The 21,714-nt window shown below is 33.1% G+C and overlaps 1 protein-coding gene across 1 annotated transcript in view; it reads left to right on the forward strand.

The window, feature by feature from the left end:
* The window catches only part of LOC108735993 (E3 ubiquitin-protein ligase HERC2), a 53,309-nt gene that overhangs the window by 24,821 nt on the left and 6,774 nt on the right, over nt 1-21,714 (forward strand). Inside the window, exons 23-49 of the mRNA XM_025976452.1 lie at nt 1,195-1,511; nt 1,754-2,165; nt 2,619-2,861; nt 4,148-4,684; nt 5,300-5,466; nt 5,591-5,797; nt 7,102-7,288; nt 7,426-7,671; nt 7,737-7,918; nt 10,148-10,345; nt 11,266-11,446; nt 12,367-12,581; nt 12,721-12,882; nt 12,972-13,202; nt 13,334-13,576; nt 13,641-13,796; nt 13,864-14,301; nt 14,812-14,937; nt 15,980-16,132; nt 16,192-16,345; nt 16,445-16,771; nt 18,236-18,484; nt 19,327-19,550; nt 19,607-19,878; nt 19,939-20,150; nt 20,212-20,413; nt 21,076-21,253. Of these exons, the coding sequence (XP_025832237.1) occupies nt 1,195-1,511; nt 1,754-2,165; nt 2,619-2,861; nt 4,148-4,684; nt 5,300-5,466; nt 5,591-5,797; nt 7,102-7,288; nt 7,426-7,671; nt 7,737-7,918; nt 10,148-10,345; nt 11,266-11,446; nt 12,367-12,581; nt 12,721-12,882; nt 12,972-13,202; nt 13,334-13,576; nt 13,641-13,796; nt 13,864-14,301; nt 14,812-14,937; nt 15,980-16,132; nt 16,192-16,345; nt 16,445-16,771; nt 18,236-18,484; nt 19,327-19,550; nt 19,607-19,878; nt 19,939-20,150; nt 20,212-20,413; nt 21,076-21,253 (6,419 nt within the window). The remainder of the gene's footprint in view (nt 1-1,194; nt 1,512-1,753; nt 2,166-2,618; nt 2,862-4,147; nt 4,685-5,299; nt 5,467-5,590; nt 5,798-7,101; nt 7,289-7,425; nt 7,672-7,736; nt 7,919-10,147; nt 10,346-11,265; nt 11,447-12,366; nt 12,582-12,720; nt 12,883-12,971; nt 13,203-13,333; nt 13,577-13,640; nt 13,797-13,863; nt 14,302-14,811; nt 14,938-15,979; nt 16,133-16,191; nt 16,346-16,444; nt 16,772-18,235; nt 18,485-19,326; nt 19,551-19,606; nt 19,879-19,938; nt 20,151-20,211; nt 20,414-21,075; nt 21,254-21,714) is intronic.

The raw sequence follows: 21,714 nt of genomic DNA on the forward strand, positions 1-21,714 counted from the left end.
CAGATTGCAAATTCCCTCCCGTTCGTATCAACTCCGATAATTAAGTTAACGACTACTTACCGATTTTATTTATCGAAAATAAATATATACTATAGTGCACTTCAGTACTTCAGTAAATTAAAGATAAAATAATTTCAGAAAAAAAACACATATCAGTTATGAAATGTTTATTTATTTAATTTTAAAATGGTTTTCCACTACCTTAACAAATTCAATGTTTGGAAATTCGTGTGCGTCTAGCTTTTTGATGCAATCATCTAGAAAAACTTTATTAGTTTCAGTTTGTCTTGTTAACAATTTTTTAAAATTAGATGTAACACTTCGTATTTTAACATAAATTTCACATTGAAAATTATTGTGGTGTCAATAATATATGAATAATATTAAGATTAATGTGTGATGTAAGGCTGCATTATTTAAACAACTCTTTATGACATTATAGTAGCAATTAGCACTCAAGGTCATCCGCAGCCGTTTGGAGGCAATTGATGTATAATTAGGAGGGAATTCGACATATCGAAAATTTTAACCCTAATTAAAAACAGGTATATGGGAGGGAACTAGGCATTATCCGCCTCACCACCCTACATTATTTGCTATTTTATGATCTTAGATTTGACCCCTTCCCCCGATTATTATTGATTAAGCTACTAACCCAGTAGGCAAGTAGGTGTCAGCTTGCAAATTTAAATAATTAATTTAGATGTACCAATTTTATACTAGTGATATAAATAAGAATTTATGGATTTTCGTTAATCCAAAATAGTTTTCACTATTTACCCCTAGAATTCTCTTGACGATATTCTGTTACCCATGTACCTTTAACTTCATGTGGATCAGCATTTAGAATAGAAAAGGAAAGAATTACAATTTCTTCCACAGTGCATCTCTTAATAATTGTAGTTTAAGCAGTTACCTGTTTTCCATGTAAAATTTTTAAAATAACCTCATGAAAATATAACTGCAAATGCTCCATTTTCCATAACAGTACGTACGCTTTTGTAATGCAGCACAATCTAATAATAACATGTCATCTGTTGAGCAAAGAACACTCTGAAATACAACAGCTTTTTATGTTGAATTTTGTCCATTTTTTTCATAATCTTTACTACCTAATAAAATTTAGAATAATGAAAGGGTTTTCTGCCTCTATTTCTTATAAATGGAAATTGCATTAAATTTTATTTTTCGAAGGTGCTAATACAATGAAAGATTATCATCTAACACAGTTGATACGGAATGCAGCTACTAACGTACTTCACAACATCACCGTTAGCGCTGGTTTAACTACGAATCTTCACCAGTTAACAGCGCATAGTCTCAGTCGGTTATTTTCACATTCCTTGCAAAATTCAACCCATGAATGGTGCTCTTTAACAATGATTAAAAGTATTTCTCAGTCACCTCAGCTTCAGCAAGCAATTAGTACTAAGCCTTGGATTGAGATGCTGTTGAATAATATCTCCATCTCAAATACCTTCAGAGGAAATGAATTGAATTTACCGAAGCAGGTATGAAAATTGCAATTTTTAAAAATACAACGTTTGGCTGCCTTTGTAGTAGTATTTATTTGTATTTCTTGTCTATTATTTAATTTTTATTAGACTATGGGAACATAAACTGTTCTTATTTATTGCATGAATTTTATAGACGTTAAATGATATTCTTTACATGATTTTGTCAGAAATGTTCCTTCATTTCTGTTACACTCCTCATATCAAAAATTTGACTAGGAACTCCATGTTTTTTTTAGATACATTCCGTTCGACTTTTGAAAACGGTACTGCAATCGTGGGACCTAGATCACCCAGAAATATTGCCTACTGTTGAAAAGTTGTTGAATATACTTGGAAAAACAATGTTAACTTGCTGTTACGATTATGGAAACAAGCCATTATCCGACACAAAAAATCACGTTCTACTCACACAATCTCATAGTAGTACACTTTCTCAAGAAATAATTAGTCTGATGCGTTATTTACATACCATCGTTGGCTGGAATCAAGTTATAAATGCAACAGTTGGTAACAAACTGAAGTACGCTGTACAAATACTAAGGGAGAATACGTCTTCATGCACCGGTGAAACATTATCAGTTGAACATCAAACTATGACAACAGCATGTTTAAATGTTATTGGAGCATATGACCCCAGGCCCAGAATAGGTAAAATTATAAAGCAAATACTGGAAATTTTAATTGTTTATAATTTATTATTAGTTGAATAACATTTAAAGGCGAAAGAATGAGAATAAGAACGTAAAATCCCTAATTTAATCAGGTTAGGTGCATTTATGATGACTAAAGCTGGATTGGTCGTTACAGAATCAAATTGCGTTGTCGGTAATTCGTTGATTCAAACTATGACTTAACATCTGCCACTTTCAGCGTTTCATTTCATTGCTACGTTCGATGTTCACTGGCAGTTTATTCAAAACTACGTTATATCAAATTCTGAATGGTTGAAAGTGTGGATGTAAAATATTGTTCAATGTGTGCTTTACATTTACATTTAGGTCCTTTTTATAGTTATTTTTTTTTAAAAATACTTTCGCTAATGAACTAATCCATTTATATATTTTATCATTGTTTTAATTCATTTTGTAATGTATGTTAAAGGAGCTCTTGCTGAATATGATGGTAATGTTGGAACAATCACTAGAGTGACACAGAAAGGGAAATTGGGCATCCAGCTACACAATTCTGGCGATCTTAAAAAAATTGCAATTTCCGGTGTGAAATTAATTGCAGATAACGAATTTGGTTTAGATAAAATGCCATTTAATGAAAATATGACTAAAATTTGGGCAACATTGATGGTGAACAAGCAGATTAGTGGCTATGAAAGAAAAATTATTCCAGGTAAGATATTATTTAAGATAACGTCATTTTGATATGCATCTGTTTGTAGAATGTGATGAAACTAAATGACCGTTTACTAATTTTAAATATTTACTTCATCAATTTTATAAGTGATTAAATAATATTAATAGAAATCTTCTGTGTGCTCTCAATCATTTAACACTAGTGATGCTAGTACTACAATCTAAACCCGAAAAATCCGTTCAAATAGTCTGGTACATGATTTTCTAACAAATTAACATAGTACATTTGCTTATATAAAATATATGTAGCATGTACCTAAATCAATAGCATGACAACTATCGTATATGAATATCATCATCATCATCCTTATGTCGTCAGTCTGCTTGGGTACACTACATCGCTGCTTATCCTGAGCCAATCTTCGCATCTGAAAACTAGAATATCCCACATTTCTAATTAAAATATTCCCTTCTTTACTTCTGTTTCTGTTACTAATGTGTTACTATGTAGCCCTTCACGTCTCAGAAGGTGTCCTATTATACTACTTTTAGTTTCTACCCATTCATACCTCTGTTTTCTGTACTTGCTAAGTATGTGTTTGGAATAAATGCATTTGGAATACATATTTACATACTCTTTTGCTATTCAATACTAACCGATTGAACAATTTTCTACTTTCATATCTCTTCAAGCCCTACTTCTATGAATTTATATAATTTAGCAACTGCTGATTATGCCACCCGTTTAAATAGTCTAGTCGATCTTTCGGGAACTATTCTCGAGTTGATAATAGCAAATAAAAATTATTTGTCTTATTATTACTGAGTTGAAAAAACCTCAAACCAGAGGCGAAACGGCGGTGTATGTAATACATGGGTATTGTTTAGGAATAGGATATATGCACATATATGATATGATTTTATTTACGTAACACATCCGTACTTATACATAAAAAGTACAATTTTAGGATTCTCGCAAAGTTTCACCATTAAATGAACCAAGCATTATTATCAGGATTATATTGCGTTTCCTTTGCTTAGCTGCAATCATTTTGAAATTCCCATCAAATGGCATCTTCAATACGTATTTCAGCTACTGACCAATATAAGGAACGCTTTGAATATGTAAACTGCTGAGTGTGGCGAAAAGGTTACAGTTAAGCAAGGGATATGAAAATCTCACGTAGTAAAGATACTAAAAGTTCAAAAATAATAAATCTATTGTTTTATGATGTTGTTTTATTGAAGCAGTTAAATCATTGAATTAAGTTTGGTTGAAATATTTTGTTTGTATAGTGACAAATCTGAATAATTTTGTTGTAGGCCAAGTTCTGCTACCATACCTACGAAGTCAACAGACAATGTTATACTCTCTTTGTGTCACAAAGTTACTTCACAGTAATCAAAATAAGTTGCGAAAAGTTCTTAAGTGTCACGTCAGTTCATTGGATATTTGTCAAGATCAGACGTCTCCTGACGACCAACAGCAACAATCAGCTCTATTAATACAAAAGATTCTCTCTAAAGCAGTACAGCCAAGCCCTTTGAAGCCGTGCTTCACCTTAGAAGACATGCATCTCGCCGCATTGAATCTCAGCCAATACCTAGCTGCGGAGTGTAATCAAGAGAAAAATCTTATGACTAGTTCCGATAAAATTGTCGCAAAATCTGCAAAGACAGAGGTTAACAGCGAATTAGCAACTCCTAGTAGCGAATGTTCGTCCAAATCTATTTTAGTAGAAAAAAAGAAAAAGAAACGCGAAGAAAACTCCAAGGAAGTGAATATAGATTCCCTTGTTATTCAAATAATGGAGATGGGTTTTACTAGAAAAAGCATTGAGAATGCTATTAAGTCATTAGGTAAATATTGTCTGAATTTTAAAATATTAACGACATCATGAGTAATTAACAGTAGTTTTAACGTCTAATCAGTTAAGCTGATTATTTTCTTATTCTACATTTTCAGGGAATATTTATGTACTAATTGTAAGGGTATTTATTAATGGTATATTTATTTGTTATTAGCTATTATTAATTGCATAGTTTGAAAATTATTTCATTAATGTTCAAATAAATAATGGGTGGGAAAGCATAAAAAATTCTTAATACTTGATTTTAGAAGAGAAATATTTTTGCATATTTGAATAGAACATTACTCGAAATGTTTCGACATATGATGGACAATGTTACATGAAGAGAGTTCGATATTCTACAGTCGTTTCGCCAGCCGCTATTGTTGTGCATCCTCAGACGGAACTTTTTTTTTTACACCCGTGCTACATTTTCTGAGGATGGCAACCATAGTAGCCGACGAAACATCGGATAAAAATTCCATCGGTGGATTCACTAATCTTGCATCAAGGCCATCAAGTGCGAGTATCAAGCCCTCTTCATATGATGCATTTATCTGAAATAGCGTCTACAACTTAGATAATTCTGGTCTTACCTATTAACCTGTTGGTATAAATATTGTAGGTATAATTCCAGAATCACTCTTAACACCAGAGTCAGTTGTGTCTTATCTTCTCGAACGACCTGAGGTTATGATGGAAAATGACGAAGTTAGCGACGAATATTCCAGCGATACAGATTCAGAATTTGACAATAACGTTATAACATCTCATTCTCCTGCAGGCGATTACGTAAGTAGAATTGTTAAATTTATGGACCAAATATATTTTGTAACTTTTAAATGTCCTAGATAATTAAATGACAAGCGTCATTGCAGTTTTATTAATATTAATTCCATATTATTTTTTCTTGAAGAATGCCACAGAAGTGATTGTGAATCCCATCAACTATATGCAGAGATCCGATTTCTTATCGAATGATGAGTATGCTATGTATGTAAGAGATAATGTTGAAGTGGGAATGTTGGTTCGTTGTTGTAAAAGCTATGAAGAAGTACACGTTGGCGACATTGGAAAAATTATTAAAATCGATAGAGAGGGACTACATGATCTAAATTTGCAGGTAAACAAATAGGATATTGTTTATTTGTCGATAACCGTCAATCCGCTAATGTGAAATCTTTTCTAATTCTAATGTTTATTGCAATTTTGTTGTTGTTATTGCTAAAAGAAATCAGAATCTACACAGATAGACTGTAACCGGTGTCTGTTATCGCAGAGCCGGGCAAACTTTAACTTCGCAGGAGCCGCTACATGAGGTTAGTTTGAGTCACTCCATACCCTTCAATGAGTACGAGAGAGTAAGCAGTAATGAATAATTTTGTTTTGTCTTTTTCTTCTCCCTTCCACTCTCATATCAAGCTCCTTCATCCCGTAGACGAGCGAAGCCACTCTCGCAACTTAAATAATACCTACGAAAATTTTCGTTACTACGTTCGCAAAACTATTGGGTTTGGCTATGGAAGAGGGGACTCACCTACGAAATGGAAGGGATAAGAAAAGGAAAGAATCATCTCACTCGCACTCGCAGGATCAATGAGGATCTACTTAGTTAACCTTGAGGGCACTCGGGATGCAAAAGAGCCGAGTTTGCCCGGCTCTGTGTTATCGAACGGTTAAAGTAAATAAACAAAACATCACTCCACATAATGTTAAGACGTTCATTAGTTATTACGACATTGTTAAATTAGGGATCGTCCATAAAATACATAACTCAGAATTTTACTTTTTTCCGTTCTCCTGCGCGTTAAGTCACACTTTGAGTGACCCCCCTAACAAGTATTATTTCACAAAGGTAATCCACGATTTTTTGTACACTATTTAAATTACGCCTTAAAATGTCAGTACTCAATAAAAAAAAATCTAAATTACGTAAAGGATAGTAGGTAAATGAATATCATCTGGATATGCAATTGTAATTGTAATTTTATAAAGAAAAATTTTCACACCATCATTGAGGCATTGCCAAGGCAATTTACATTTTTAACACTAGTAAACACACAACATACGTACACTACAAACATTGTTCGAATTTTGAACCCCTAACTAGAAGACAGACTTCGAGACTTCTACCAAAAAATGTTTAAGTTGTGCAAAACTGTTTGGCGTATTTTATTTGCAGTGGTCATCATACGTCATGAGGCAATAACAGATTAATTATTTTTGCACTACTTATATTACGTTATGCGAAAAGTTGACTTGGTATACGTCCTGTTCGGTATAAATATCCAATCGTTAGGAACGAATTAAGATCCTATGCCAAAACACTACTGCAAATTCAATACGTTATTTTAATTGATACTTAAAATAAATAAGGAATTAATTTGGGTATTTTTGGGTATATCCAATTTTTGAACTTGATTTTAGGTAAACTGGCAAAATAGATTGAGTACTTACTGGGTTCGCTTTATACATGTAGAATTATTGGGATTTCCTCCTTCCACTTCAGCTGTTCCCATTAAAGTTGGTGATAAAGTACGAGTGAAGTCGTCTATTAGTACTCCTCGTTACAAATGGGGATTTGTTAATCATGAAAGTGTCGGAATAGTTAGATGTATGTATCATTCATTAAAGATTAAAAAAAAAAATGAAATTCTCATTCCACATAGTTTTCACAGTTCTTTTTAAAGCAAAGTCAACTAGTTCTATTACTTTATTGAACGCTTTTAAATAAAATATTAATTTTTACAGCAATTGCAACAAATGGTCATGATATTACGGTAGATTTTCCAAAACAGTCAAATTGGACGGGTTTAATGTCGGAAATGGAAGTTGTTCCCAGTAGTCACGAAGGTGTCCTCTGTAGTGGCTGTGGCCAGAATCCTATTAAAGGTGCACGCTTTAAATGTAAAAGTTGCGATCAATTTAACTATTGTGAGAATTGTTTCTATACCAAAAAGAATCATCGTCATTCGTTTAACAGATTCGTAGAACCTGGTATGAGAAAGCGAAATTTGAAATGTATATACACCGACAGTTGCTATTGTGTTTTATATTTTAAGGTTCTCCGGCTGTTTTTGCTGGTAAGCCTGGCAGGTATTTTAAAAACATCGATTCCGACATGGAAGGTCTAATAACTGATTGGAGCCGTTGTGTAAAAAACGTGACTGTATCTTCTAGAGATTTTACCACACATTTTGAAATACCCAATGGTACATGGCAAAGTTGTGGATCACAAGGAAAGGTGTGTAATATTTACCTTTCAACTGAAAAATAATTATATAAATTAAAAAGATAAATAACTATTAGAAATTGTATAATATAGAAATAACTACATATATACAAAACCTTTCTTATGTAAGTGATTTTCAATCAGAGGGTTGTTAATCCGAAGACTGGTTCGACACTAAGCAGAGCTGAAACTCTGTTTTTGAAATTCTTTCATTAATACCAAAAATATAGTTCATAATAAGAAAAAGGAAGGGAAGAATTTTGAATTGGCGTTTTTGATTATAATTTTTTTTATAGCAAATTTCATTCTCTATCAAATTTGATAATTTCTGAGATAAATGAAATTTCAGTTAATGTTATTATTCTCAATATGTATATATTTTAATTTAATTTACTGGAAATTATATCGAGAAAAATTACAATATTTTAACTAAAATTGTAATTAACTCAGAACCTATTAACTTTCATAATTTATTATAAGGATCTTTTTTGTGTAGAATTAAATTTCCTTTAAAAGAAGTTAAAATCACTTTGAACTTTGATGAAGTTTGGCGAGCCTGAAATATCTACTCAATTTTTTTCCCTTTGTATTTCATTAAGAACAATATTTTCGGTTTTAATGAAGAAATCTCAAAAATAGCGGATTTTTAAACCACCCCATTCCTCCTTTCTGCTTTGAAAACTAGAGCATCTCATATATATAATCATTTATCTAGGTTTTTGTTTGCTTCTCTTTACGCATTTTCTATTCATCGTATTCTTATCATCTGTCTGTAACAACACATTTTAAAGCTGTCATATTCAGCTAGAGACAAAGTTAATCTAAATTCTATACAATTTGTTATATACGTCAGATATTTTGAAAATACTAATGAGAACAAGCAATTTAAAAGTGTTTAAGAGTGGTTTGTATCTAGGTTTGAGAAAATTCACACTAAAGTTGTACAGAAATTGAAATGCATGTTCACGAATGAACATGAACATGTTATTTCAAATTTATGTTGGTTATCGCACCAGAGAAGTCAAAAGTTGTTGTATAAATCCAGTTTTGTTAAAATAATTTAGTCATTTTTATTAAACGGATATCGAGTAAGAAGATTTAGATGCAAAACGGAACAGTAACCTAATCTCCTCGTTGTCTATCACAGGTGCTTTTTTAGAGACTACTTAACGTGACTATTTTTAATTTAGGGTAGTTAAACGTAGAAATTAGCATGTGTTCAACTTCAAAAGTTGAATTTTGGCTCAGGGGTTAAATTAGGTTGTGTAGGACATGAAATTAAAGCTCTAATTGAAAAATGTACATTAATTTTTAATACTTAAAACAAAAGAGCTAAAGTTGATGTTTCTTACTTTATCTCTAGCAGCATCGGTTAGAGAGGAATTAAAAAAAAATCATATGTTACATTGAATAAAAATTGCCAGAATTTCATTACGTTAGATAGTTTTTTTGATATTATGCCACATATTGAAACAAAATAACTTGTTGGACTAGTTTAAATAGTTTGACCTTGTCTAATTGAAAATTTTAAAATTTGTATTTAAAATTTAATTATCTTTACTAACTGATCAGCCTAAATACTATTCTGATTAAATAGCGTTCTATATTTGGGTTTGGGTTTCTATAAATGGTTTTTCTTCATCGGTGAGTACACGGTTGAAGTCGTTTGTCCAACGTTAGGGAATGTGATGAGGGTGCAAAATCCTTCCCTTCGGTTATGTGGAATGCATCAAGACCTCAGTCCACGCTACATTTCCTGAGCATATCAGTGCATAAGTTATGACAGTACTGCCTCAAAATCCTATGTATTTTCTTATGAATGTTCATTTTTGTCCTTTGCATTCAACTTTACCATCTTTACGCTTACACTGATGTCACAGCCAGCAGCTGTTGTCAGCCATCTTTGAACCTTCTTAAGAAAATACATGAGATTTTGAGGTCGAATTGTCAAAGCCTAGCTTGTCAACCACAACAGTTGGCGAAATGTTTAATAAAAACGACTTCATCCGCGGACTCACTCGAAGGAGAACCATTAAACTCGAATAAGGTAACGCTGGTAGTGACTGCCTTAGCATTTTCACTCATCATCATCATAAGGTCGTCAGTCCTAACACTGGTTGGACACGTACCTCCACTCTTTCCTATCCTGAGCTAAACCTCGCATTTCCAAAAATCTAGAACAGCCCACATCCTTAACTATTTGCGAATAGTAATCTAAAATTATATTTCAATTGGTTGTAGCATTGGATTCGTTTAGAAATGGCACCGGATATAATTATACGAAGCCTTGTATGTAGCACCGATCCAGCTGATAACAGTTATATGCCTTCGGTGATCGTTGTGAGCGGTGGAAGTACCGTGAATTCTCTTTCTGAATTGAACGTCATCAATGTTAGACCAACGGATACTGCAATCACGTTATTATGCAATATGAATGAGGTAAGTTAAAGTGAACAAATTTAAAATGCATAATTCCACATAAAAACGTTTAAAATACTTAAGGCCCATTAAGAAGCATTCCATATAGTCTATGTTTATTGAGTTGATGTGATTCAGTGTAAATTGTTTGAAATATTAATATTTGAAGTGTTTAAGTATACCTTATGTCTTATTTCTTGAGTGTTCTTTATTTTTTAAAGTGAAACTTATTATATCGTCTCAATTTTTTTCGTCAATCTATCGCGTGTCGCATTACAATCGGCCGCGGAGTAGGGGTAAAACTGAAAGGCGCTCGGCAGAGCAGCCAACGCTAATATGGCGGCGCCCATGGCTCGCATGAGCTAACCGTGTAGCAGTTATATTCTCACTCATTCGTGCAAGTACATGACAATTACATTTTATAGACTGGAAACTCAAAACGAAGATGAAATTATCGATAGAATAACTGAAGTTGAAAATGATTTAAATAAATATTGTTCTCAGTTTTTGACATGCGTCATCATCTGAATAATTGTATTTATTATGTATTCCGTACTCTCATATGCAGATTGAAATTAAAATTTGTAGGTGGATATCTTCTCTACTTTTGATTTCCCATTATCATTCCCATTTTCCAACCATTAAGATAAAATTAAGAACGCGATTTTAATTTTAATACCCTAAATCGAATAATTTTCCGAAAATTTACAGTTAAATGCCTACAATCCGAAAAGTTTCACTTGCATCGTATATTCTTAAAACCACACAATTGTTTTTTTAATTGATCAGAAAGTATGCTATAGTCTTTTCTTGTTTATAAGTCATATGGAAACTGTATTTGATTGATTATATTTGTTACAATGCCAAGGGAGCATTAAGAGAAATAATAATAATAGTGTAATTTAGTTCATGACATTAATGTTAATTTCATTGTTTTCTAGTATTATCCTCTTATTGAAGTAGCGGTTGTTAAATGTCGAAATGGCGGTATAGATTGTAAAATTCATGGGTTGTCAGTAGTTGGTTCTAAAAGGCAGTCTTACGGAGAGATAAAAACATCATCTTCTTTTCTTGCCAATGACTGGGATTTAAATGAAAGCAATTTCAGAACAACATATGTTGGTAAGAAGGTTTAATTTTTTAAGGAAATTAAATTAACAAAATAATATGCTACATTTCGATATTATCCATCTAATGGTTTACTCTGGAAATTTTATAAATAATCCACTTTGAATATGAGATTTTGAAAGGTAAAGATGGTCTTCTAAAAACAATACCCTTCTCTAATTTTTTAATGGTCTGACAAATTGGTAAAGGCTTTCGCGGACAGTTGCTGAACTAATGCTATCTTGATTTGGGTCTAAAGAAGTTTGTTGTTCGTGCTAGCAATTGTAATCTAAGACGCCCTTTAGACCCGAACGAGGACAGCATCAGTTTTTATGGTCTAACAGATGTAGGAATAGTTTTACATAAAAAACTGGCAAATCAATAAACTTTAAATACCACCAAAAAATACATGTTTTTGTAATTTTTAAGAAATTCTTTGATCTTATGGTTTTGGTACAATCACCATTTTCTTATATTCTTCTACCATTATCTGCAAAATGTATATTTCGGTTGTTTGTCAACCTCCCCATTCAAATGAAAATGCGCCTCCTCCGAAAACTAAACGCTGGGAAAAGTGTGCCGGAGGGAAATTGCTAATTTCGGCGTTAGTTTTAAGGAATTTAAAAAATGTCGAAATGGTGCACATATTGAATAAAATGGTGACTTATTTTGTACGCCACCCTGATGTATAATATTTTGAAGTTTCTTCCGAGCATTATGTAAAATTTACTTTTTGCCATTTTTCGGATTTTCGTAAGCGTTTCTTCTGAGGTGACCGTTTTTCCTTTCAGCATTATTATCACCTGAAACATAACAAAACACTTTTTTTCAAAATTGATATTTTGCATTTATAATGTATCAATATTATTGTTCCATGGGTATTGGGTATACATTTTTCACCTATATTTAAAATTGATTAAAAATAATTTATTTAGGCTCAACCGTTTCATCAGTTGTGAAAACAGCAAGCTCAGATGCTTCTGAAGATTTTCAAGTCTACGTGTGGGGTTTAAACGATAAAGATCAACTCGGTGGTATGAAAGGTTCTAAAGTGAAAACTCCGACAAAGTCTGAAATTTTGAGTCAATTGAGACCCATTCATATTGCAGGAGGTTCAAAATCACTTTTTATTGTTTCACAGGATGGAAAGGTATGCCTGGTCTTTTAGATATTTCTTTTTTATAAGTATACACACCAGCAAATTTAATGATTTAGTTCTTAAAACCTTCACCTTCACGGTGCGTGTATATTTTAGAAATGGTGACTATTAATAAATCGTAATTTTGTAGCTTTACGCTTGTGGGGAAGGTTTAAATGGTAAACTAGGCCTTGGACATCATAACAATGTATCATACCCACGTCAGAACTCCTTTTTAAGCCAATATATTATTAAAAAGGTTGCAGTTCATTCGGGTGGAAAACATGCAATGGCATTGACTTCAGACGGGAAAGTGAGTTACAATTTTGACTTTTCTGGTATTACATATTTTGCTGTATATCTAAGTCTGTCGATGGATTATATAGTTAACGGTTTTGTTAGGTATTTTCCTGGGGCGATGGAGAAGACGGAAAACTTGGCCACGGTAATAGATTAAGTTTAGACAAACCAAAGATGATAGAAACGTTAAGGAGTAAGAGAATTCGAGATGTTGCTTGTGGCAGTTCTCATTCGGCGGCCTTAACGAGCAATGGTGAATTGTACACGTGGGGATTAGGGGAGTATGGCCGACTGGGACATGGCGACAATATGACTCAGTTAAAGCCTATGCTGGTAAGGAGACATTAAACAATTTCTTCGGATTAATGTATTTTTTAATTTTTGTAATATTTCGAAATTACAATTATCAAATGAGAGTGTATTTGAGTGTTTCTGTCAACTCATTTCTTTCTTATCGTCTTAAGGTTAAAGCTCTTCTTGGCCACCGAGTAATTCAAATTGCCTGCGGCAGCCGTGATGCTCAAACATTAGCTCTTACTGATGAAGGTCTTGTTTTTTCTTGGGGGGATGGAGATTTTGGGAAGCTGGGTAGGGGTGGTTCAGAAGGCTGTAACATTCCTCATAACATAGAACGTCTGAATTCATTGGGAATAATCCAAGTCGAATGTGGCGCACAATTCTCATTAGCCCTTTCAAAAACGGGAGAGGTTGGTACCGAATGTATCATATGTTTAATACTTTAATCTAAAGTTCGTGTTTGTCCATTAACAGGTGTGGACTTGGGGCAAAGGTGACTATTTTCGATTGGGTCATGGCACCGATCAGCATGTACGAAAACCGACAGTTATAGAAAGTTTAAAAGACAAAAGAGTTATTCAAGTTGCGGTTGGAGCCCTGCATTGTCTCGCTGTGACCGATTCAGGACAAGTAATTTTTTCTAAGAAGATGTTGAAGTGTTATTGTAATTATTCTGTTTCTTATGTTACAATAATAGGTTTATGCTTGGGGTGATAATGACCATGGTCAACAAGGCAACGGTACAACTATAGTTAATCGTAAACCAGCGTTAGTACATGGTCTGGAAGATATTTTTATTAACCATGTGTCTTGTGGTAGTTCACATTCCATAGCCTGGTCGGTGAAGGATAATCCAATTTCTAATAAACACGAACCAGTTATATTTTCGGTAGCAAAGGATCCCCTTGGAGCTAGCACCTTGGGCCTTTATGATGACGAAAAGACGACCAAAGATGACAGAAATAGCAAAAACAATTCTAAATTAAGTACGATTGTAATGAGTTTGGAAAGTAGTACTTCGAAACAACAGGCATTACAACACGTTCTTAACGCAATGCACATTCATCAACTTAGACAGGCAATCGTTAAGGCTCTTTCGAGTCATACTAATGTTCCACAGGAGCTTAAAAATAAGGTATCATCACCCACTAGTCTAGTAAATAAATACGCCCCTTCATTGGTTTACTAAATCCCTGTACAAGACGATGGTCTTCATCGTCTTTCAATTTAATTTATTTTGTCATGAAGAAATTTACTTTCATCACTTTTTTTAATTATAACTAAATTCCACACATAAGTTTGATTTTCCAAATTTTTGACCACCCTAATCTAACCAGTTTTGTTTCAGTTTGCTGTGTTATAAAAATTATCATGCTATTGCGATTGTTTTCATTTGAACATTCAAGTTAAGGGTCCTTAAGGGTATTAAGTTAATTACGACAGAGAAGCTTTTATTTACATTATAATAGCGTAGAATCTTTCAGATTTATATTGAAACACGAAAGATCTTGTTAATAATAGTAGTCGCCAAAACTTGATGTTTTTCCGGAAAACCATGACCGAATTTAAAAAACAAAAAACTTGTTCTAACCTTTTGTGGTAATTGTTCTTTGAGTTTTATTTATTGAAAATTTTGTGTTTTTAGTTGAGCGTATCGAATACTGCTTTTGAAAATTCAAATTCTCAACTAGGACATAATTCAATGAAAGAAATGGAGATTGCATGTGGTGGTGGGGAAGCTCCTGCTTCTTTGTCGGAAGTGGATTTAAATGTAAGTCTATATATTGCGTAAACACGTAGCTGTGTATTTCAGTAATTAAAGTTTAAATTATTTAGATCAGATTGACAAGGGCGTCACTACGACGTACTTACTTACAGATTTCCTGTTTTAAATAACGACCTAAAAGGTCACTGAGTTTAGTAACAAACAAACAATGAACTATTAGATAATTATTTTTTAATTATTAATGTTTTATTTTTATGGTCGTTTTGGAGTCATTTCACTTCACACACGTCACATTACTTATCAATATGTTTACAAATGTCATACTGAGTGTTTATGATGTTTGTTTGTTTATAGTTTAATAACCAATGCTTAGATTTGTACATCGACCTGTTATTATTAGTACATCTACCTACTATTATTACATATTCATTTTTATTCATGTGTATACTTCTGTACTCACTTATGACATCAACTACATATGCATTTATCTTATGTAATTATATATGCCAGATATATTCACTCTCACATTCACGTGACGCGTGACGCTTTTTGGTGTTATACCCTTGTAAATTTCCATCCCTACCGTCCATAAAGAAGTTTCATTTCAAAAATTGGCTTAAACTGTTACATTAACTAATTACTAAGCACCAGAAAAATATAACTTTATTTGGAGCGGATGAGTGTGGAATGTTGGTTTAGTTTTATTAAAAAATTTTACGCTTGTACCATACAAAATTGCAGAGGGGAATTACAAATCAAAACAAACAAACAAACAGAAACACATTTTCGGTTTTATACTGTAGTAAATTTCATTCCTACCGTCCATAAAGACGTTTCACTAATAACCCAGTTAGTAAGGCAATATCAAAATTTTAGTAGGTCATTGTATACACCCCAGGAAATGGAATTATCATCGTAATGGTTCCTTTTTTACCGTTGTAGGGCAGAGATTAAAGAAGACTCATAATATTTCTTAGGAGCTTTTAATGTATATCCTTCATGGAATTGTTGATATGGAGTTAATTATGTATAATTTTTGTAGTATTACATTACAATTTAATTATTAATTAATTATTTAAATCTTCAGAATCATCCAACAACTCCAGAGACTGACGAAAATGCAGTTGCTCTTCTTCAATCGATGACAAGTAGCTGTTCTGCAAGCATTTCATCAAAACATTCTAGAATGTCAACTAGTGCCATGTCTGTAATTGCAGCTACGTTAACATCCCACACGGAGGTATATACATAGTAATACAAATTCTAATTTATAAATAATTTTTATCAATGGTGCAACAGGTTATTGGAGAAGGTGATGTATCCGGACTTGACGAATTTACAACCCTTCTTACCGAAAACGATGCTCGTCTTCTGGTTGATATGTTAAAGCTGGCGGTAACAGATAGGATTGAAGATACACAGGCAAAAGAAATAATTTCATCAGTATTAACCAGTAAGGAAATGAATCTCAAATTTGCAACTATTTATTATGTTCAATTATTATTAGCGATCGGCCATTTTCTCAGTCATCATTCTGTCAATTTTATTTTAGATATGGGCAGCAATAACAAAACTATTGGTTTGATGTTACTTGAAATTTGTGTGACTGAGCTAGAAGATACGGCAAGTAATACTCAAACATTGTCATTGGTTCCTCATCCTGTTGTACAAGAATCAAGCCATCCGTATGTTGATGATGTTACATTGAGAGGACATGTGCGCTTACCCGGTGCTGACGCTCTAAGAATAGAGTTTGACAGAAGATGCTCAACAGAAAGAAGGCACGATCCGTTGCAAATAACTGACGAAACAGGGAGGGTCGTTGCTACTAGATCAGGAAGGGAGTGGAGTGATTGGTCCGCCGAACTGAGAATTCCTGGTAATTTTTATCTTTTTATGTACTGACCATAAAACAGCTTACATTTTATTGATATTGTAAAGCGTTATTCTTACTAGTTTCATCATCACAAGGTCATCAGTCCAAACACTGGTTGGGCGCGCACCTCCATTTATCCCTATCCTGAGGCAATCTTCGCATTTCCCGAAAACTAGAGCATCTCTCATCCGTAACTATTTGCGAACCGTAATCTAATCTAGGTCTTCCTCTAGCCACATTACTCTTGTTTCTGCTTCTAATGTGTATCTAACTAGGCCTACATACCTCAGAAGGTGTTCTAAAACATTATCCTTCTTTTTCTTTATTGACTTCCGCAATGCTTTCTGCTCTCCTACTTTTTTCAAAGGTCTCCTTATTTCTTCCCCTTCTCCATCCACGCTACATTTATTACCCGCCTATAACACCGCTTTTCAAATGTTTCTAACTTTGTCTCCTCTCGTGTCTAAACGGTCTACATTTCTCATCGATACATTATTAAACATATACTTTTAGTTATTTTTTCGTTAAAAGTAATTCGACACTGTATCCCTACTGCTTTATCCATTCTGAATTATCTGACTTCCTACATATCGAAAACAGGTACTGTAAAGCTGTAATTTTTACTAGTTATCATCATCAACACAAGATGTCTGGTGTAGGACTCCATACGAGTGCCTAATGGGGACGACGTAAAAGGAAAAAATTGAGGAGGGAGAGAAAAAGATGAGGTATTGGAAAGTGTAGGAGATAGTAGAATCAAAAGTGCTATTGAAGTCATTAAGAAAAACGAGAGATAGGCTGCAGTCTAAAAGGGCTAGTTGCAGACATTAGAAAAAGAAACGAGAGGCAAAGGAGGAGGATTAGAAAACTATTTACAATTATTCATTGAGATGTGGGATGCTTTAGTTTTCGCGAAATGTTAATTTTTAATTAATTATAAATATTTCTTTCATTTATATGTACCGGATGCTATGGCGTCGAACGTCGCTTGGCACAAGCTATCCAATTATTTAATACTACTTTGTAGTAGGTGTAAAAAGTTATATTGAACAATATGAAGGGCAGAGTAGAGTTTTTGTTGATTTTAAAGTATTGTTTCTTAAAAATGCATTGGATATTCAATTTTTAAGGTGGTGTGGAGGAGATATAGATATTATTGTTATAATTGCGATTAAATTGCCCGCTGCATGGGTAGATTATGAACGGATATCACCTATTAAAAAATAAATTGTAGTTTATAAGTTACAAAATTGATCCTGACGATAAGTTTTCGAGAACTTAAAAACAAAACCTTTGAGTTCCACGTAATATACTTTGCTAATGCATATACGCGTATTTAAGGAGTTGTCTCAATATTTTTTTTTATTCAATGTTTTAATACTAGGTAATTATACTGTGTAATAAATATAAGTAAGCAATACGTATATCTGGAGAAGTTGAATTAAAAACATTTTTGTTTGTTTTAAGGTGATGAATTACATTGGTCTTTTACTAGTGACAGTTCCGTGAATGGATGGGGATGGCGGTTTACAGTTTACCCGGTGATTTCAATTCAAAATACAAAAGAATTGGGTTCGGATAAAACTGTCCTAAGTCAGCCATCTATCGATATGGTCATGTCATTACTGGATAATAGACTTTATGTTTGTGCTGATAACCATTTGATGGCTAGATTAGCTGCTGCTTTGGCGGAGTGTTCTCAGTTAAGTTTCCTTTGTAAGTATGATTAAAGTATAATTAAAACCTTTCTGTGGTTCATACAATTAAACATAAAATTAAAAGAAAATTGAAATTTAACTTTTTTAATAAATTTAAAGTATTTGTAGATTTCAATTTTGCTTTTTTGACATCTAATATCGGTTGCGAAAGTCTACGGGAACTATATTTTATATAAAGTATACTAAAAGACATAATTTCCACAATGCAACACCTATATAGTTAAGAAGATCAAAATTGGCAAAGTCTGCAATAAATTATCTGTGAGAATGGGCGTATCTTCTTTCTTGTTTCCACTTAGGACTGAAGTCATTTTTTGCGTTTTGAACACGCCCTTGTTAAGTTAGGAAATGCTTCATGACTAATAAAGACAAAGTGAAAAAAGATAACCGAATAATAGCAAGCGGTGCTGCGGTTAGAAGTTGCTTAGGTACGCAAAAGATCAGGATCGGCTTTATAACTGTGTGGTTCGAATTATATCTTTAAACAAGCGTCTTTACTTTCCTGAGAATGTTGATTTTCTTTAAAGTGCGATACTGGGAACATGCTGAAATTCTGCTTGTCTATATCTCTTTCTGTTACATATTAATTGGTGCAATGTTAGCCCTTTTTCTTTATTAGTGTCTTCTGCAATGTCTACTTGACATTTCTTTTCTATGTTTACGATATTCCCTACCCACAACGTCTGTCTTGATTAAATGTAAGCGTTCGGTCAGCAACCTCTCTAGTCTAGTTAGTATATTGAAAAAAGAAAGTAAATGCGACAGTTTTATTGTGGATTATGCCAATTTTGAATGTCCCAACTATAATAACTTTGTTATATATATATTATTATTCAACAGCGCCAAGTCAAAGAATGTGGGCTTTAAAAAAGTTGCATGATATTCTTGTTCCTCAAAACGCCGATGAAAACGCCATCGGGCATCAACTTCGACAGCTGAAAGCTCCTGATGGTGCTCTCGGTTCTCTTCTTGAAGAACTTCCACAAGCTCTTTTGCAGCAGTACACATATGAAGATACATCAGTGAGAGCGGGTCTTCATCTTATGCATTCTGATTTCTTTAAGGTTTTCATGTTAAAATATTCTCATGGTGCTTTCTACTTTAAAACGTGCTTGTACAGGTTTTGGTAGCTCTGGCTTGTGATTTGGAACTTGATAAGATGTCAGGAATAGTAGACAGTTATAGATGGTCGTGGTTTCGAAGATATTGTAACGCAGCTCGTATAGCAAAAGCTCTTATAAGTAGAACCTCCTTTCCATCAAATTTTTGCCATGAAATTCGTAAAAAATTAGCTGACTTACCGGCTGAGAATGAAGAACAAATGTGGGATTATGAGAATCACAACATATTTAAAAAGGAGCATGATAAGCAACTGCTAATATGGTTGAACAGGTAAAGAAGTTGTTCTAAGTACAGTTTTTGTTTCAATCATATTTTGGTAATGATTTAAAGACGGCCTGAAGACTGGACCCTGTCGTGGGGAGGCTCAGGTACTATCTACGGATGGGGTCACAACCACAGAGGCCAGTTGGGAGGTATTGAAGGCGCTAAAGTTAAAATTCCTACTCCTAGTGAAGCCTTGTCGAGCCTTCGACCTGTTCAAGTAGTGGGAGGTGAACAGACTTTGATTGCTGTCACTACTGATGGAAAAGTTTATGCTACAGGTAGTAATTCCTAGAGGTTGTTTCGAGTTTAAAAACCTTATGAAACAATAAATAATTGTAGGCTACGGAGCAGGAGGTCGTTTGGGCATAGGTGGTACCGATTCAGTTTTGGTTCCGACTTTAATAGAATCTATTCAACATATTTTTATCAAAAAGGTTGCTGTTAATTCCGGCGGAAAACATTGCTTAGCTTTGACGGCCGATAATGAGGTATATTCATGGGGAGAAGGCGACGATGGAAAATTAGGCCATGGGAATAGAAAGTAAGTAACCGTCATGTATTTTTGAATATTTTTAGGGCTCTGTATCTCCAACTGAAAAAAATGGAGCCCTTGTAGTTTATTCGATCACTTTGTTGTCCAACCATCTGTTTGTGTTAAAAATATAACGGATTATCAAAACCCGTAGTCATAGGTACCTTATAGTACAATTAATTGCAATAAAAATTTAACAAAAATGGATCAAAAAAGTATTTATCAATAAATTAATAAAGTTATAAATATTTAAAAATAAATTAATCAAAAGTTATACAAATTTAACAAAGTATGCAAATTAAAAAAGTAATAAAAATTTAGCAATAAATGAATTCAAAAATAACACAATAAAAATGTGACAATAAATGAATCAGAAAAGTAATAACAACAACAGTTGTTAAAACCAATCTCTTCTCACATTTATTTTATTTTAAGAGTGATGAACTTTTAAATTATATAATGTAGCCCTCATTCGCACCGTGGTGCGAAATCTATTTACTATTTTTGTGGACATGTACGTAAATTGTTACTAGGAGTACAAATATACATATTTCTTTTTTCATAATTTTAAATAGCATATTTAAAAAGGCATTCAGAAGAAATATACACTGTTTTTTATAAAAATATGTAAATTATATGAAATTTAAAATTTTTACAACCTTATTTTACAGTGCATGTGAAAGACCTAAACTTATTGAAGCGCTACAAGGTTATGAAATAATTGAAATTGCTTGTGGTGGTGCTCATTCGGCTGCGATAACGAGTTCAGGTCAGTTGTTTACTTGGGGCAAAGGAAGATATGGTCGTTTAGGACATGGTGATAGCGAAGACAGATTGAAGCCAAAATTGGTGAATATTAAATTTTATTATTTGTTAGTAAGCGTGAAATACCTATGTTTTATTACAACATATCAGCTAACAAAAACAATAGTTAATTATATACTGTTTAGAAACATTTTATAATTGCAATTAAGTTGTCATTAACTTTAACTAGAATTTACTCAAAACATTATTTTAGACATGCGGGCAGTACCATGATGAGCTGTTTTTGTTATGGTGAAACCCTTTTATTTTTCATCTGATGTTGAATATTAAGCGTTTTGTGTATTTTGATTCATTGTTTTAACAGCTTTACTAAATCAAGTTTTGGATGTGTGTCTCTTACAATTAGTTATTTCTGAAATGTGAAAAGTTACTTTTTTAGAAAAATGTAAAAATTAGCAATGAATCAAAATCAAAACGCTAAATATTAAAAATCCAATGGAAAATAAATGATTCATCATTTTAAATGTGTGATTTCTTAAGGTTTT

This window comes from Agrilus planipennis, unplaced genomic scaffold (assembly GCF_000699045.2).
Source record: "Agrilus planipennis isolate EAB-ADULT unplaced genomic scaffold, Apla_2.0 scaffold75, whole genome shotgun sequence".
Lineage (NCBI taxonomy): Eukaryota > Metazoa > Arthropoda > Insecta > Coleoptera > Buprestidae > Agrilus > Agrilus planipennis.